The 15,896-nt window shown below is 59.9% G+C and overlaps 1 protein-coding gene across 16 annotated transcripts in view; it reads right to left on the bottom strand.

The window, feature by feature from the left end:
* ANKMY1 (ankyrin repeat and MYND domain containing 1) overlaps nt 1–15,896 on the bottom strand; it is a 60,881-nt gene that overhangs the window by 38,806 nt on the left and 6,179 nt on the right. For 9 of the 16 annotated variants that reach the window (XM_069602071.1, XM_069602179.1, XM_069602127.1 and 6 more), the window contains 7 exons: nt 14,052–14,200; nt 12,667–12,853; nt 9,738–9,881; nt 5,112–5,584; nt 3,091–3,307; nt 2,645–2,809; nt 913–1,334 (listed from right to left, as the gene is read on the bottom strand). In XM_069602071.1, the coding sequence (XP_069458172.1) occupies nt 913–1,334; nt 2,645–2,809; nt 3,091–3,307; nt 5,112–5,584; nt 9,738–9,881; nt 12,667–12,853; nt 14,052–14,200 (1,757 nt within the window). Of the gene's footprint in view, nt 1–912; nt 1,335–2,644; nt 2,829–3,090; nt 3,308–5,111; nt 5,585–9,737; nt 9,882–12,666; nt 12,854–14,051; nt 14,201–14,543; nt 14,619–14,687; nt 14,793–14,980; nt 15,126–15,896 lie in introns of those variants that run through there. The other 7 variants (XM_069601900.1, XM_069602753.1, XM_069601984.1 and 4 more) reach the window with 7 other exon arrangements.

The raw sequence follows: 15,896 nt of genomic DNA, 5'->3' as shown, positions 1-15,896 counted from the left end.
AGCGGGGTGTGTGGAGAGGCCCATCGCGGGCAGGTGGGGGCCCGCCCTTCCCGCTGACCGCCGGCAGAGCAGAGGGAGAGAGGAGGCTGGGTCAGTGAAGGGCGGCAGCGCTCAGACGACCTGCCCTCCGACCCCTCCGCACTTGTACAGTCCTTCCAGGCCCCAGAGGGCTTCGTTTACCTGGGTTCTAGCCATCCCTGTCTGCTGTCTTACAAATTAAGACTGAGAAATGTGTTCAAATATTTAGTAATACATTCAAAAAGTAACACTGCTGCTGCTGCTAAGTCACTTCAGTCGTGTCCGACTCTGTGCGACCCCATAGATGGCAGCCCACCAGGCTCCCCCGTCCCTGGGATTCTCCAGGCAAGAACACTGGAGTGGGTTGCCATTTCCTTCTCCAATGCATGAAAGTGAAAAGTCAAAGTGAAGTCGCGCAGTCGTATCTGACTCTTAGCGACCCCATGGACTGCAGCCTACTAGGCTCCTCTGTCCATAGGATTTTCCAGGCAAGAGTACTGGACTGGGGTGCCATTGCCTTCTCACTAACCATTGCATATTCACAGAGATAACCAGTTTTTATGAAAAACTTGGCCACCTCAGAGCCCTCACCACGAGGGACCGCTGGCCCTGAAGACATTCTGTGTGTTCAGGACTTGGTGGAAAGGCAGCCCTGCTTCAGTGAGCGGCTCCCCGGGCGTGGTGCGTGCGCGCATCCACGGTGAGTGGCCGTGTGCGGGCGGGTGTGCACGAGAGCACGCGTGTGTCCCTGGGTGACTGAGCGCCCGCCTGTGCATCTCCGGTGGGAGGGCAGAGAGGCCAGCCGCTGGGAGCTGCCCTCGGTGTGCAGAACCGCCCTCCCGCAGGAGCGAGGCTCGCGGCTCCCCCTGAGGCGCCCCTGGGCCCTCCACCTACTGGGCCATGCCCAGCGCCATCCTCCTCATGATGCCCCGGTCAGCGGGTGCGGGGCCCGGGGTCTGCAGCAGGCTGTGCCCCCGCGCGCCGCACTCCAGCAGCTCCTGCGGCAGGTCGATGTGGAAATGGCGCACGGCCCGGCTGGACTCGAAGTCCGAGTCGTGGCTGCAGGCCGAGCTCTGGCCAGGAGTCCCCGACGCCGCGCCCTGAGAGCGCCCCGAGTCGCTGGCGCTGCTCCTCCCAGACGCGGAGCCCCGCTCCCGAGCCCCGCAGCGGCTCTCCTCGATGTTCGGCCGGGTGGAGGGCTGCTTCCACTCCGGGCCACCCGGGGCCGGGACCGGCTCCTCCAGAACCACCGGCTCGGCGGGCGATTCCGGAATCGACAAGGAATGCTGGGTCGTGGTGACGGGCTTCGAAGCTTCCTTTGGAAAGGACCGAGGAAACGTCCTTAGGACAAAGCGGAGAGTGCTGACCCAGCAAGCCGCCTCCGTCTGCAGGGCCGGCCCGCGGCCCCCGGCACCTGGACCTGCGGCGCTAAGCAGGCCCCCGCGCGGGGATGGGGCTGGCGCCACGCAGGCTCCAGGCGCAGACCCCCGCATCGTAGGCGAGGCAACTGGAAAATCAATGCCAAATGTCTCCCCACGGGCCGCTATACTGACTACACACCAGAACGGGGAATTCTGGATACACGGGTTAACAAATGACAGTATTATAATGAATTCCACCTGTCCTGCCTTTTCCTGACGTGAGCCCTGGAAACGTCCGAATCCAGCGGGTGGCGGCGTCACGCTCTGCCCGCCACCTGCCGTCACAGCCCCTGTTCTCAGCAGTGGCCCAGGGACAGGAGGCAGCAGCGCCAGAAATGCAGGTTCTCAGGTCCCACCATGGACCACCCCCAGGCAGAAAGGCTGGTGCCGGGCCCGGCCCTCTGTGACTAACTGCTTCTGTGAGGGCCCGGCAGTTCCACCCTGAGTACCCGCCCAGAACCACCAGAGCAGGCATCCTGCAAGGCTTAGGGGCGTCCAGCAGTGCCAGTCACCAGAGGCCACGGCGGGCCCTGTGCGGGGTCCACGGCGGCCTCTGTCCTGAGGCCCCAGCGGCTGTGCATGGCCTCCTAAAGGACATGGCCTCCTAAAGGACATGTCCTCTGTGTCGCAGCAACAAGCTCAGAGCACCCAGTGACCAGGACGATTTCCTCCCATTTGCTGCCTGCCCACCTTAGTGCCGATTCGTCCCATTTGACCCTGGTCTGCACAAGAAGGCTGGGGAGCTGGGGGACAGGAGCAGGGAAATGGCGGACTGGGGGACAGGTAGACAGGTGAGGGACGAGTGGACCAGCAGACAGTTGGAAGAGGGAAAGTTGGATGGGTGAATGGGGGAGGGGGGCTAAGGAGGGGGAGGGGTGGATGGCAGGGGATAGGGAGGGGGACGGGTGGATGAGTCTGGGGTGCTGGGGGACAGGTGGTGGGGGTGAGGGGGAGGGGAATGGAAGGTAGGGGATAGGGGAGCAGGGACCACTAGATGGGGAGTAGGGGGCTGAGGACAGGGGGTGGGGGGCCTGAGGATGGGGGGGTGGATGGAGGTGGGGGAATGACGACACAGAGATGGCAGGGGATGGGGGAGGGGGACAGCTGTGTGCGTGGACAGCTGGACAGGAGACTGGTACCCAGGGATAGGGGTGGGCTGGACTGGTGCAGACCCTGAGCCAGGGCGCAGGGCCCCCCGGGCTGACCTGGGGCTCGGGCACCGTCCTCTCGGCGATGTTGGGCTTGAAGGACGTGGTTGGGTAGTGGAGGAGGAAGCACATGCTCAGCGGGGTGAGGCCCTCATCCGTGCACTTGTTCACGTCGGCCCCATTGTCCAGCAGGAGGTTGACGATGTCAGTGTGACCGTGAACCTGCAGGGAGGGGGCCAGCCTGGCGAGGACAGCGGGCGCTCTCAGCAGAGGCCAGGACCCCAGCGAGGCCCCATGCCCCAGCCAGCTCAGAGGTGGCCCCCTGCTTGCAGCTGAGCCATGCCCAGGCGCCTGCCCCCCTCCCCATCCGACCCTGCACGCCCATCCCACAGGCGGGCTTCACAGGGGGAAGGGGGAGGGCAATCTGAGCCTACGAGGGGCTGTCGCCCAGGGCCCTCCAGGTGTGCGGTCCTGTGCATGACCCTGCGGGGTGGGGTGCTCACAGCAGCGGCAGCGAGCACCGTGTAGCCCTTGGCATCAGCCACATCGGGGCTGGCGAGGTTGTCCCTCAGGATCCCGTAAATCCAGTCATAATTCCCTTCCTGGGCCTTCAGGATCATCTCCTTGGAGAGCCGCTCCTTGGGCCCACGGCGCGCAAAGCCACTCCGTCGCCCCTCCAGGATGGCATCCATGTTCCAGCTGCTGTAAGCCCTCTTGTTCCTGGCAGTCAGGGAGCCTCGGTGGGGGGAGCCCGACTCTGGACGCCAAGCCCTGCCACCAAAGGGGCCCACCAAAGGGGCCCTCCCTCCCGTCCACACTTCCTCTTTCATGCCTCTGCCCCAGACCCCGCCTTTCCCCCAATCACAGTCTGCTCCTAGGGCACCCTAAGCCCTAGGCCTGCACAGCTGGCTGGCCGCTGGGGGACATGCTACCCACAGATGAAGATGCTATGGCTAAGTAAGCATCTTTCCTCAGCAGGAAGAGCTGTATCATTTTAAAAATAAAAAAAAAAATTTATAGGCTCAGCTGATCTTTGCATGATGGATAGATGGATGGGTGATAGATGGGTGGATGGATAGGTGAAAGGAGGGGTGAATAGATGGGTGGATGGATAGATAGGTGGATAGATGGATTAGTAGGTGGATGGATGGACGAATAGATGGATGGATAAGTGGATGGATGGGTGGATGGATGGATGGATAGGTGGGTGGATATGATCAGTGGGTGGATGGATAGATGGGTGGGTGGGTGAATGGATATGATAAGTGGATGGATGGATGGGTGAATGGATATTAAGTGGGTGGATGGATGGATGGATGGGTGGATGGATGGATAGATGGATGGATAGATGGATGGATATGATAAGTGGGTAGATGGATGGATGGGTGGATGAATAGGTGGATGGATGGGTGGATGGATATAAGTGGGTAGATGGATGGGTGGATGGATGGGTGGGTGGGTGAATGGATATGATAAGTGGATGGATGAGTGGATGGGTGGATGGATATAAGTGGGTGGATGGGTGGGTGAATGGATATGATAAGTGGGTGGATGAATGGGTGGATGAATAGGTAGATGGGTGGGTGGGTGAATGGATATGATAAGTGGGTGGATGAATAGGTGGATGAATAGGTAGATGGGTGGGTGGGTGGGTGAATGGATATGATAAGTGGGTGGATGAATAGGTGGATGGATATGTGGGTGGATGGATGGGTGGGTGGATGGGTGGGTGGGTGGATATGATAAGTGGGTGAATGGATATAAGTGGATGGATGGGTGGATGGATATAAGTGGGTGGATGGATGGATGGATGGATGGGTGGATGGATAGATAGATGGATGGATATGATAAGTGGGTAGATGGATGGATGGGTGGATGAATAGGTGGATGGATGGGTGGATGGATATAAGTGGGTGGATGGATGGGTGGATGGATGGGTGGGTGGGAGAATGGATATGATAAGTGGGTGGATGGGTGGGTGGGTGGGTGAATGGATATGATAAGTGGATGGATGGGTGGGTGATGCACGCATAAGTAGCATCTGTGTTCACAAAACATGCATTCCAAAATAGTTGACAGATATTTGAGGACAAAGTGTAGGAAAGGGGTAAAAATATTCTTCTTCAAAACTTTAACTTAAAAAATAAGTCTTCCTCAAGTGGCTGCTGACTTCCCCAGGGCTGCCGGGGCAGGCAGCGGTGATCTTTGGAGACCAGCAGAGCACTCCATCTTTCCCCTACCACCTGTGGAGAAACCAGAGGCCGAGCCAGCCGCCCAGCCTCCTCCTGCCCTGCTCTCCCCCAGCCCTCAGCACTTGGGCAGAGTGTTCCAGCTCCAGGCACAAGCTCCCCCGCCCTTCATCACTGGGCTGCACTGGTTAGTCAAACAAGACAAGCCTGACAGCCAGCCAGGACAGCTGAGTTGCGGGGCTGGCTGCCAGAGGCCTTCAGGACCCCCGCGCCTGAGTGTGCCCCCATCAGAGGACAAGAGCCCTGGGCTGAGGAGAGAGGACAGGCCGGGTTACCTGAACTTGTAAGCCTGCTTCTGGATTCTGACCATCAAAGGGGTCTCGTTTCTGATAAACCAGGGCTCTCCGTCATCAATGAACGGAGGGATGTCGTTCGGAAAGATGCGGGCGTCCAGGTCTTTGCGGAAGGAGGAGGTCATGGGCAGGTGGCTGTTGTCGGTCGAGTAGATACAGATTTCCGGAGGCAGAGTGAGGTCGTCATTCAGGAGAAACCGCTTGTAGCTGTAGAAGAACGGGTCCTGCCCCTCCTCCAGGCCCCAGTCCATCTTCTCCTCGTCCGCGAGGGTGACTGTGGAGGGCGTGTGGGTCAGGTAGCCCGAGAACTCGGGGTAGCTGTGGATGGAGAGGCTGTTGGGGATCTCCACGCACAGCTTGAGGAGGTGGTCGCGGAACCACAGCCCCACGTCCTGGCTGCCGTCCCGGTAGGTCTCAACGCCTGGCCCGAATCGCTCGTCTGCCTTGTACAGCCCCTGCGGGATGGCACAACGGGGCAGAGCAGGCGGCTGGGCGGGGCCTGCGCTCTGCAGCCAGTGTCTTAGAGGAAGAAAGCATCGTGCTAAGAAACATGTTCATTCAATCGACAGTTTGCTGAGGCTTTGGACGCTCCAGGCCCAAAGCATGGGCGTCAGGACAGACACATCGTGGGCAGGGGGGCTGCGGGCTTGGGGGCCTTTTGCGAGGAAGCCAGGGATGCTGCGTGCAGACTCATTGCAGGGTGCCCGTGGCTCCTCTAATATGGTGAGCCTGGCCCAGGCAGCCACCAGGCTGGGGAGGAGCACGCGGGCAGAGGTGCCGGGCGCCGAGTCAGACACCCCAGCAGGCGTGAGCCAAGGAGGAGCAGTCAGCCTAGCCTGCCTTGAGCCCAGCAGAGCGCAGCCAGCCGGGTGGCTCTGACGCTCCTGCTGGCATTGGTGCCTGGTGGTGGGTGTGAGGAGCAGGGAGAGCCAGGAGGGTCTCAGTGAGACACCAAGAGGCAGTGCCTCCCTCAGCAAGGGACCTGGGACAAAGGTTCTGGCCGGGGACCACGGAGACCCAGCTACCCGGGGAGGACGGGCTGCATCTTCCCTGAGACAGTGTCAAGGGATGATGACTGGAGGTCGCTGGGTGGGCAGAGGAACCGCCCAGCAAGAGCACAGAGGCCTGAAACCCTGCGGGCACATGCGTCAGTCCCTGGAGCTGTGCCCCCCGCCCCCTCGTCTGCGAGCCCAACAGCAGCTCCACTCTTGGGAGCGCCCCATTGTCCAATGTGCCCATGCATCACCTCTGGCTGCAAGCCTGGGGCTGGGCACCGTGGACGGAAGGCCCTGCCCACAAGAAGCTGGCAGGCCAGCCCAGACGGCAGCAGACGAAATGAGGGAGGGAAGCGTGTGAGGACCACTGCACAGGCTTGGGCTGCGGCCACGGGGGTTTCCAGGAGAAGCTGTGGATGGGCCAGTGATGGGGGAGAAACGCCATCAGACTCTGAAAGTGGCGGGGTGGTAGCACAGCTCCCCCAGGAGCTGTGAGCCTGGAAGAAAGACTTGGGCAGGGAGGCAGGCATCCGGTCAGAAAAGCAGCTGCCCAAGGAGTCCACTTCTAGGAATCTGTCCCAGGAAGTAATCCCAGCTCATCAAAGTTGTGATATGTTCACAGCCTTATGCGAACAGGAGACGACGATCCCGGAACCTTGATGGTTCAGTAAAGGGGGGCTGTCCAGAGGCACTGGCCTTGAAAATTCTCTTCTTAATATGCGTTCACTTTTTGACCAAACGATCCCGCTTCCAGGAATGCATCCCAAAGGTTGTGGGTGAAAACCTGGGCTCCTCAGTGAGGAGGGCTGCCTGGAGATGCAGGCCTTTTGCAGCTGCTGGGAAGGGGAGGGCTCTGGGACCAGGTGTAACTGCAGGTGGAGGGCAGGGAGGACAGGGTGCCCTCGGGGGGGAATGCATGTGCCTGTCGCCCGTCATTTGTAAATGCAGAGAGAGAACTACAAGATGATCCCCAAGGACCAGGGAGGCTCGAGAAGGAAGAGAAGGGCCTCCTGTGGGGGGGACCATGTTTGATGGATTTGACTTGGGAAAAGCATCAGATTTTTGCATAATCACAAAATGAAATCAAAACAAGACTTTCAAAATAGAATGCCCAAAATAACAAAAGCGAAATAAAGCAAGTGGCTGCAGCTCTGTACCTACATGGCGCAGGGAGTAGGGGAGGGGGTGCAGCGACCATACGGAGAGGAATCATTTCACGTGACTGGACCCAGCCTCGCCGGAGGGGCCACCCCGGGGACAGAAGGACAGCAAAGGAACCTGAGGCGGTTTTTAATCATCAGAGTGGCGTTGATGAGGCTCTGCCTTTCTCTGAAACTCTTATACACATGTTCAGAGATAAAGCAAGTAGGAAACGTTGTTAGAAACCAAGATTGTTGAGATGAAGAGATAGGCAAACAGCACCACAGCTGTTGAGTGCAAAGCCCGCACCCCTGCACTGCAGCTAGAGATGCTAGTATGAACCGATTACGTATTTTCTCACTTAAAAAACTGTACTTTCAGGGACTTCCCTGGTGGTCATGGTTAAGACACTGTCTTCCAATGCAGGGGGTTCAGGTTCAGGCCCTGGTTGGGAACCTAAGACCCCAGATGCCAAAAAGGTAAAAAAAAAAAAAAAAAAAGTGTGCTTTCAAACAAAGAAGGAAGCCGGGACGTGGGTAGAGACAGCAATCTAGTGGTTGCCAGTGGGGAGAGGGATGGGAAGGGGGAGAGGGGGAGGGCACCACCAAGGGTTACCGTGGGGTTATACGGAATCACGAGGCCACAAGTGTGAGATGGTGGGAGGAAGCTGTAAAGAGCCCTGGTAAAGCACTGCGGTGCTGGAGAAGACGCCGAAGAGCCCCCGGGACTGCACGGAGGTCAGACCAGTCAGTCCCACAGGAAACCCACCCCGAGTGCTGATTGGAAGGACTGATGCTGAAGCTGAAGCTCCAATACTTTGGCCACCTGATGTGAAGAGTCAACTCATTGGGAAAGCCCCTGATGCTGGGAAAGACTGAAGGTAGGCAAAGAAGGGGGCGACAGGAAATGAGATGGTTGGCGGCATCAGCAAGTCAGTGTGCATGAGTTTGAGCAAATTCCAGGAGATGGTGCAGGACAGGGAAGCCTGCTGTGCTGTAGTCCATCGGGTCGTAAAGAGCTGGACACAACCTAGCGACTGAACAACAGTGGGATTTTAAAAATCATGAAAAATGTCATATAAATAATCCGAGAAAAAAAAAAAGTTTTGAAAGGTGTTTTCAAGATATTCTATTGAAAAGACCTAGAAATAAAAACCAACCAGTGCAGTAGTGATGAGCAGCCAGAGTGGTTTCTAAATACCGTATCCCACTAAAGCAGCCAGGCTCCACCCAGGGCAGGGCAGGAAGCGTCTGGGTGAGGCTGGAGATCCTCGCAGAGCGGCAAGCAAGACCACGTGAAGCTCTGAAGGGCGAAGCCAGGCTGCTGGCACCCGTGCCCACCTGTCAGTCCTGACATCACGTAACGAAAGAACCAGGCAGCTGCCTCCAGATGTGACTTCTGACAGAGGCAAAGGCTGGGTGGGAAGGAAGTGAGTCTTTCCACAGATGGCCTTGGAGCACCCAGATGTCCCCGCGTGGCCGAGGAGGGGGCCTTACTTCCCGGGACACACCAACATTAACGCAAACACAGACGGGCACGTAACAGGCAAAGCCATAAACAGAAGAAAACGCAGACGATGATCTCATGACCTGGCAAAATTATAGGCAAAAACGGAACAGCCGGGCACTGGGGCAAGAGGAGACCTGCTCCAGAGGGACCATGTGCATGTTCTGGGGCTGACGGGACGATTGTGACCCTTGACCGTGATCGTCATCACACAGCACCGTGCTTGTCAAAACCTTCAGAAGTGAAAGCCACTCAGTCGTGTCCGACTCTTTGCAACCCCAGGGACTATACAGTCCGTGGAATTCTCCAGCCAGAACACTGGAATGGGCAGTCTTCCCCTTCTCCAGGGGATCTCCCCAACCCAGGGATCGAACCCAGGTCTGCCACATTGCAGGTGGATTCTTTACCAGCTGAGCCACCAGGGAAGCCCGAGAATACTGGAGTGGGTAGCCTATCCCTTCTCCAGCGGATCTTCCCGACCCAGAGATCAAACCAGGGTCTCCTGAATTGCAAGCGGATTCTTTACCAACTGAGCTATAAGGGAAGCCCCCAAACTTTCAGCACCACTTGTTAAAGGGGGCGAGTGTTACTGTAATGAGTAAAGCGGGGGTGGGGGAGGAATCTGTATTTGGAAAGGCAGGAATGTTCTCCCAGAAAAAGGGAACTTCCAGAACAGCATGTATGCAAGGAGCCAGTCTGCGTGTAGAAAGGTGAGTGTTTTCACTGAGCTTACTGCCTCATGTACAGGACACACAGCAGCCTGCTGGCGACCCCGGGCCCGGCCGGGGAGCAGGACAGTGACCAGCTCGCATGTCCTCACTGTGCGTTCATCTTCTTTTCAGGCGCCTTGTGACTGGCACTATCACAATCGCTTAGACCAAGAAAGCCACTTCTGGTCAGGCACACCAGGACCCAGGAGCGCCTGCGGCGCTGGCCGGCAGCCTGGACGCCCAGGCCGTGCCCTCACCTGGAAGAGCCTCTCCTTCAGGTACATGGTGCCGTAGCCCTCCCGGGCGCTGAGGTAAAACATGCCCGTGAAGCTGGAGCCGTCCGGCCACATGTAGGTGCCCAGGCCGTGCCGGTGGTCCCGGTAGAACTGCCCGTGGTAAGACTGTGAACAGACAGTAGGGGGACCGGTCTGAGGAGCCGCCCCTTACCACCCCAGAACCTTCCAGAACGCCCTCCCAGCTGAGCCTCTGGGCCTGGGCCACTTGGAGTGGGACTATGGAGCTGCCCTGGGCGCACGAGGGGCGGGCACCCACCTCACACAGAGCAGGCGCCAGGCACACTGGCCCGCCGATGGCCATGCCACGCCCGTCTTGGCTCGGGTGGGGAGGCCGCAGGTGTCTGCACTGCCTGGGCTGGGGCATGGCCTGTCTCCACGCGTAAGCCCTGGCCCCGGCTCTGCCTGCAGCCCCCCGGCTGGCCCAGAGAGTGGGGGCCGCCAGCCCGGGGATCACCGCCCTGGCCCTGACTTAAGACCCCTGGCTTCTGAGGCCACGCACATGGGCTGCTCTGTGCTCTGGTCCCGAGCCCCAGGGGAGTCTGATGGAGGTGCCCCAGGAGGGAGAAAGGACACAGTGTCCATCCCAAGCCCTTCTCAGTCTCCAGGCCTGACTCTCATGCGTCAGACGGCCGCCTTCCAGCCAGAAGCAGGCGGGCCGGGCCCTCATGTGGCCAGCGGCCGTGCTCACAGACCCCTGCCCACCACCCCCCACCAGCAGGCCGGCAACAGCTGCCTGCCCAGTGCCCCATTGTCCTCTGGCAATGGGCAGGTGGTACCCTGGCCCCAGCCTCCTCGGCACGATTGGCCAAGCAGAGGGCTCCCACCTCCAGCCCAGCCCTGACTTGCATTTGGACACAGGACCCATCCCTGAGTCACACCAGTGTCCACGGGGCCTCTTCTCTCTTGCAGGAGGCTAGGACCCCAACACCATCCCCCTCTGCCGGATGGCAGAAGGTCAACCTTGGCCGCCCCCAGTGACCTGATGGAGTCATGGGAACCCCTGGATCCAGCCAAGCCTGGGGCCCCGGGAGCCGGTGACGGGCTTTCCAGTCATTTCACTCCTAGAGAATGGCTGGGGCAGGGACATGGAGAGCAGAGAGATGCCAGGCAGGAGATGGCCCATCATCTGCCCACGTTCATTTCATTGGGATAAGCTGGGTGGCGTACAGAGTTTACCCAGCTGAAAGAAGTCCTGAGTTGCAGAGCATCTGTGTAGAACTCTAGGGAGAATCTAACCCCTGCTCTTCGGTTCGCCCATAGAAGACGGCGTTTTTGTCCACCCAGGAGGATCTTCCCGATCAGTGCTCCACACAGACCGGGAGCCTCATCTGACCAGCCCGATGGATGCGCTGGGGCCCCGCTCTTCAAAGACGCTGCCCTCCACCCCCGCGTCCTCTCGCCTTCTGGAGCCCTCTGGTTCCCGAGCCGCTATGGCGGCAGGAGCGTCTGGTCTGCTCGGAGGACCCAGAGGTCCCCCCAGGCAGTACTGAAGCGGATGCTCAGCCCACCACCGTCTCCCTGCGCGGGGACGACTGGGGCTGCAGGGCCGGTCAGCGGGCCCCCACCCGCCACAACCAGGAGCTCAGGGTGTCTGACAGCTGGACCCGTGCTGGGGCAAAGAAGGAGGACTAAAGAAGCAGATGCTGAACAAAATCAGTGCTGCGTCATCGACGGCAAGGAGCCTCGCGTGCTTGGCAGAAGCTCAGGTCCCTCCCGGCCTCTGCCCCTGCTCTGGGGGTGCAGTCCAGGTGGGACTGGGCTGGGAGCCCCGAAGCTCCGCCTGCGCCTGCAGCTGCTCCTGCCGCCTCGCGCTGCCCCCACCACTACCCAGGCTCCAGCCCAAGACCCCTGAGCGTCTCCTCCCCTCTCCTCCCTGAGCCGGGAAAACCAAGTGCAGCTCAGGGACGGGGAGAGGTACCCAGCCTGGGGCACCAAAACCAAGCAAACGGGGCCCCTCGCAGCCCCTGGGAGGTTGCACTGCCCAGTGCCCGTCTCCCAGCAGGGCTTCGGTGACAGGGGTCCTGCCCTCTGGGTCCCCAGGGCTCCCCCACATGCCTTTATAACCCCCCAAATGCAGCCCTGCATTGCCTCCGGACGGTTTTTATGACTTGCGAGCAAACACCAGGGCAAGCAGCGCGGACCCCGCCAGCAGTGCAGGTGCGGAGGGCGGGGAGGGGCCCGCAAGCCGTGGGGAGCCTTGAGAACCCAGCTGCCCGCCGGGGGAGGCGCAGTAAGCCCGCAAGGCAAGCACACCCCCAGCTTCGCCTCACACGCGGCTGCTTCTCCCCCCAGGGACACCAGGTGGCGCCAACAGCCCCTGCCACGGGCCCTCAACGTCCCCACAGCCCCAGACTCCGCCCACCGCGGGCGCACGGAAGCGCGCGTTCACTGCGTCTTTAAGAAGATTCATTTCTTCTGGGGGAGGCGCAGTAAGCCCGCAGGGCACGCACACCCCAGCTTAGCCTCACACACAGCCGCTTCTCCCCGCAGGGACACTAGGTGGCGCCAAGAGCCCCTGCCACGGGCCCCTCAGCGTCCCCGCAGCCCCAGACTCCGCCCACCGCGGGTGCACCGAAGCGCGCGATCACCGTGTCTTTAAGAAGATCCATTTCTTCTGCTCGAGCTTAAATACAAGGCAGTGTCACCAGTGCAAATATACAACTCACTGCAGCAGTTGACAATTATAAAGAAAAAATTTGCCTAGAATAAGAATTTATCTTAAGTCACAGTTTCCCGAGCTGCAGCCTGGGGACACCAGGTGAACCTCGGACGTGATCTCAGGAGTCTCTCTGGGTGCTGCTCACACAGGGACGTTTGTCTAGCCTCCTTCTGGATCCACAAGCTCACAGCACACGCCTCTAGAGAGAGGCCGGCTGGGGCTGGCCGTTACCTCGCCCGTGGGCCAGGAGAACTCTCCGTATCCCAGCTTCATGTCCAGCCCGAACTCCCCTTGGTAGACGCAGCCGTCCTGCCACTCCTGCGTGCCCCGGACCAGCTGGATGTAAGCCCCCTTCAGGTCCTGCTCCCTGAGCGGGCCCTCGGCCTCCTCTTCCTCCTCTGGGGCCTCCGGGAGGAGCCTAGGGAAAGGAAGGGGGCGGGGAGGGGAGCCCGTTACCGACCGAAGGTCTTCAGGGCCACCAAGTCCCGAGAACCGCACATCATCGTGCTTCAACCGACAACCCCCAAAGCCAGCCAGGCGGCTGTCCCTGCTCTCCAGGGAGGGGAACGGAGGCACCGGAGGCACGGAGAGTGCTCAGGGTCACGCAGGAAGCGGGAAGGACAATAAGTGTGCAGCTGTCTGACAAGGCTGAGGGCTGCTGTGCCCTCTGCCGCCCCCGGCAGCCCCACTGCCTGCAATCTGATGGCTGCCCCACTCCAGCTGTGCGCGGGGAGGGGGGCTCCTCTGGGGGCCTCTCTACTTGGCTTGATATTCCATCTGGACGAGGACAGCGAGCTTCAGGCCTCAGAGGATGGAAGAGTAGCTTGAGAAACAGCAAGCCGACCAGCAAGATGGACAGACAGACGGGGAGGACGCTGGCAGGGGTGGGCGCACAGCAAGGGGCAGAGCCTGCCAGAGCAGGTTGCTTGCTTGTTGCTCTTACTGTCTCAAGCGCACATCCTGACTTAAAGCTGCCTGTGCCTAGCCTATCACACACACACCCCCCTGTCTCCCAACTCTGAAGGGCTCTCTGGGGTGCTGCAGCAGGGTGTCTCAGGGCTGGCTCGGTGGGGTACACACACACGGGAGCCCTCAGGCTCTGAGCCCCTCCACCAGCTGGCCCTCAGACGCCAGCCGTGAGCCACAGACACTGTAACAGAGCACCTGCCCGGCGGTGAAGGGCTGCAGCTGCTGTGAGCATGAAGGAGAGAGACCTCCATGCAACAAGGATAAAGTCTGGGGGCTCGAAACTGGTTTGTTTTCCTTTTTCTTACCTGTAGCTGTGGGTTGAATTGTGTTCCTTCGCATGCACCCCACACCCCAAACTCATATGTCAGAGTTCTAACTCCCAGGGCCTGGCTGTGTGACTGTGTTTGGAGTCAGAATCTTCACAGACGCTGTCTCCAAATAATTTATGTGAATAATCTAGTTAGAAGTCATGAGAATGGGCTCTAGCCCAGTGTCACTGAGGTCCTTATATCAATAAAAGGGGAAGTCTGGACGCAGGGAAATGCACGGAGAGAAGATGAAGTGAAGACTCAGAGAAAGGACAGCGGTCTACAAGCCAAGGAGAGGGGCCAGCCCGATTTCACACCCTCTCGGGAGGGCTCCCACACCTTTTGGCGCCGAGCACGGAGCTCTCCAGGGTCCCGGCGGCCGCAGGCACGCTGCCGCGCTCCTCCACTTGGTTTTCGGAATTCCCAACCTTTGGGGCCTCGTCATGTGGGACCAAGGGATAACGATATTCCATGTCTCTCCTCTGAACCTGGAAGCAAAGTCGGGGAGCCACATTCTCCCTCGGAGTTCCTGGCGGGCGCCCGGACCGCCGACAGCACCGCGCGCCTCAGAGAAACAGGGACCCCTCCTAAAACGGCGGACGCCCGGATCCTGTTGGAACGCGGCCCCACACAGGGAAACCCCCTCCAACGCCTGACGGTGTCCCTGAAACCAAGGAAGACAGCCTGGGCCACCCTCCCGCGAGCTTAAATTAGGGCCACATTTGGGGCCGCAGACAGCGGGCCCCTCCTCCCCCCGAGGGCCTCGGGAGACGGGGCGGTGAGGATGCGGTCCCCACGTAAGCCTGCACATAAAAACAGCCTCTCACGCACGTCGGGCCCCAAACCTCCTCTCCGCCGCTCCCAGGGAGAACGGCGGGCCGGGCCCAGGGGGCGTGGGGCCCACGCGCTAACTCCCCACCGCAGCCTCCGCGGAGCTCGGGGATGCTCCCGCTTATCCCCCTAATAGGGCCGCACCAAAGCTCAGAGAGCTCTCACCGACCGCACAGGGTCCGCGCAGGGCTGTGGCCAAAGCAGCGCTGCCGCGCCGGCCAGCCTGCACTCTGCACCGCTCAGGGTGCAGAAGAGTCAGGTTTCCCTGGAGATCGGGCCACCGCCCACGTGCCCGGGTTCCGCCAATCCCCGCGCCCGGACACGCCCCGCCCCTCCGGGGCCACACCCCCAAGCGTCCGGGCGGGGAAGGGCTCCCTTCTGTGACCTCACAGAGACCCCCGCCCGCTCCCGCTCCCGCTCCCCGCCGAGACCCTCACCCCCGGCTTGCTGAGCCCAGGCCGGCCGTCTCCACTGGGACACCCATCTCGAAGTGAAGCGGAGCACGGTGGGTCGGCCTCTGGGTCAAGCCTCCCTGACTCCAGAGGCTCTGTTGGTGTTTATGGAAGGCGCCGAGCTCACAGCCTGGTTTGGGGACAAGATCGGGGGCAGCCAGGGTCACGGGGGCGCCTTTACGGGGAGAGGATGCCTAGGTATGGTTTCGGGGGATGAGTAGGAGCTCTCAGAACAGAGGCGAGCACATTTCAGGGAACTGGACTAGCAGCACCCGGGAACAGCGCGAGGGCTTTCCGCGGCTTCTTGGAGAGAGGGGTCTCTAGAGGTGCAGACCTCCCCTTCTTAGAACAGCGGGAACGGATGACAACAGCTGATGCCCCTTCCGCCCCCGCGAGCTGCAGTGGCCCGAAGGTGGCTTTACCCGGACGCTAGGGTTCCGGGGGCGCTCCCCCAACCCTGCAATGTCTCCCAATTCATCTCTTCTACCCCTGGCCCCTCAGCACCACCTCGGCTCCTAGAGCCCTTCTCTACCCCTTAATCCTTTCCCTCACGTTCCCTCTTTGCCCTGCTCCAGCTGTCGCTTGTGAAGCTGAGCAAAGACAAATGGAGCCACCTTTAAAATTTGTTTCTGAAAAGAGAAGAGTCACCTAAAACTTCCTGTTAAAGCATACCACCTGTTGTGGGTTGAGCAATGGCCCCCCTACCCCGCCCCCCAAATGATAAACTGAAGTCCTAACCCCTGAGAATGAACCTTATTTGGAAATAAGGTCTTTACAGATGTAACTGAGTGAAGACCAAGCAACTGGTGTCCTTACAAGGACAGATTTGCAGACAAAAGAAAGAAAGATACATTTCTGTTGCTTGAAGCCTACTGGTTGACAGTGATACTGTTACATTCAG

This window comes from Ovis canadensis, chromosome 1, assembly GCF_042477335.2.
Source record: "Ovis canadensis isolate MfBH-ARS-UI-01 breed Bighorn chromosome 1, ARS-UI_OviCan_v2, whole genome shotgun sequence".
NCBI classification, from domain to species: Eukaryota; Metazoa; Chordata; class Mammalia; order Artiodactyla; family Bovidae; genus Ovis; species Ovis canadensis.
Note: the sequence above shows the minus strand (reverse complement) of the source record. Positions and strands in the feature narration are given on the sequence as shown.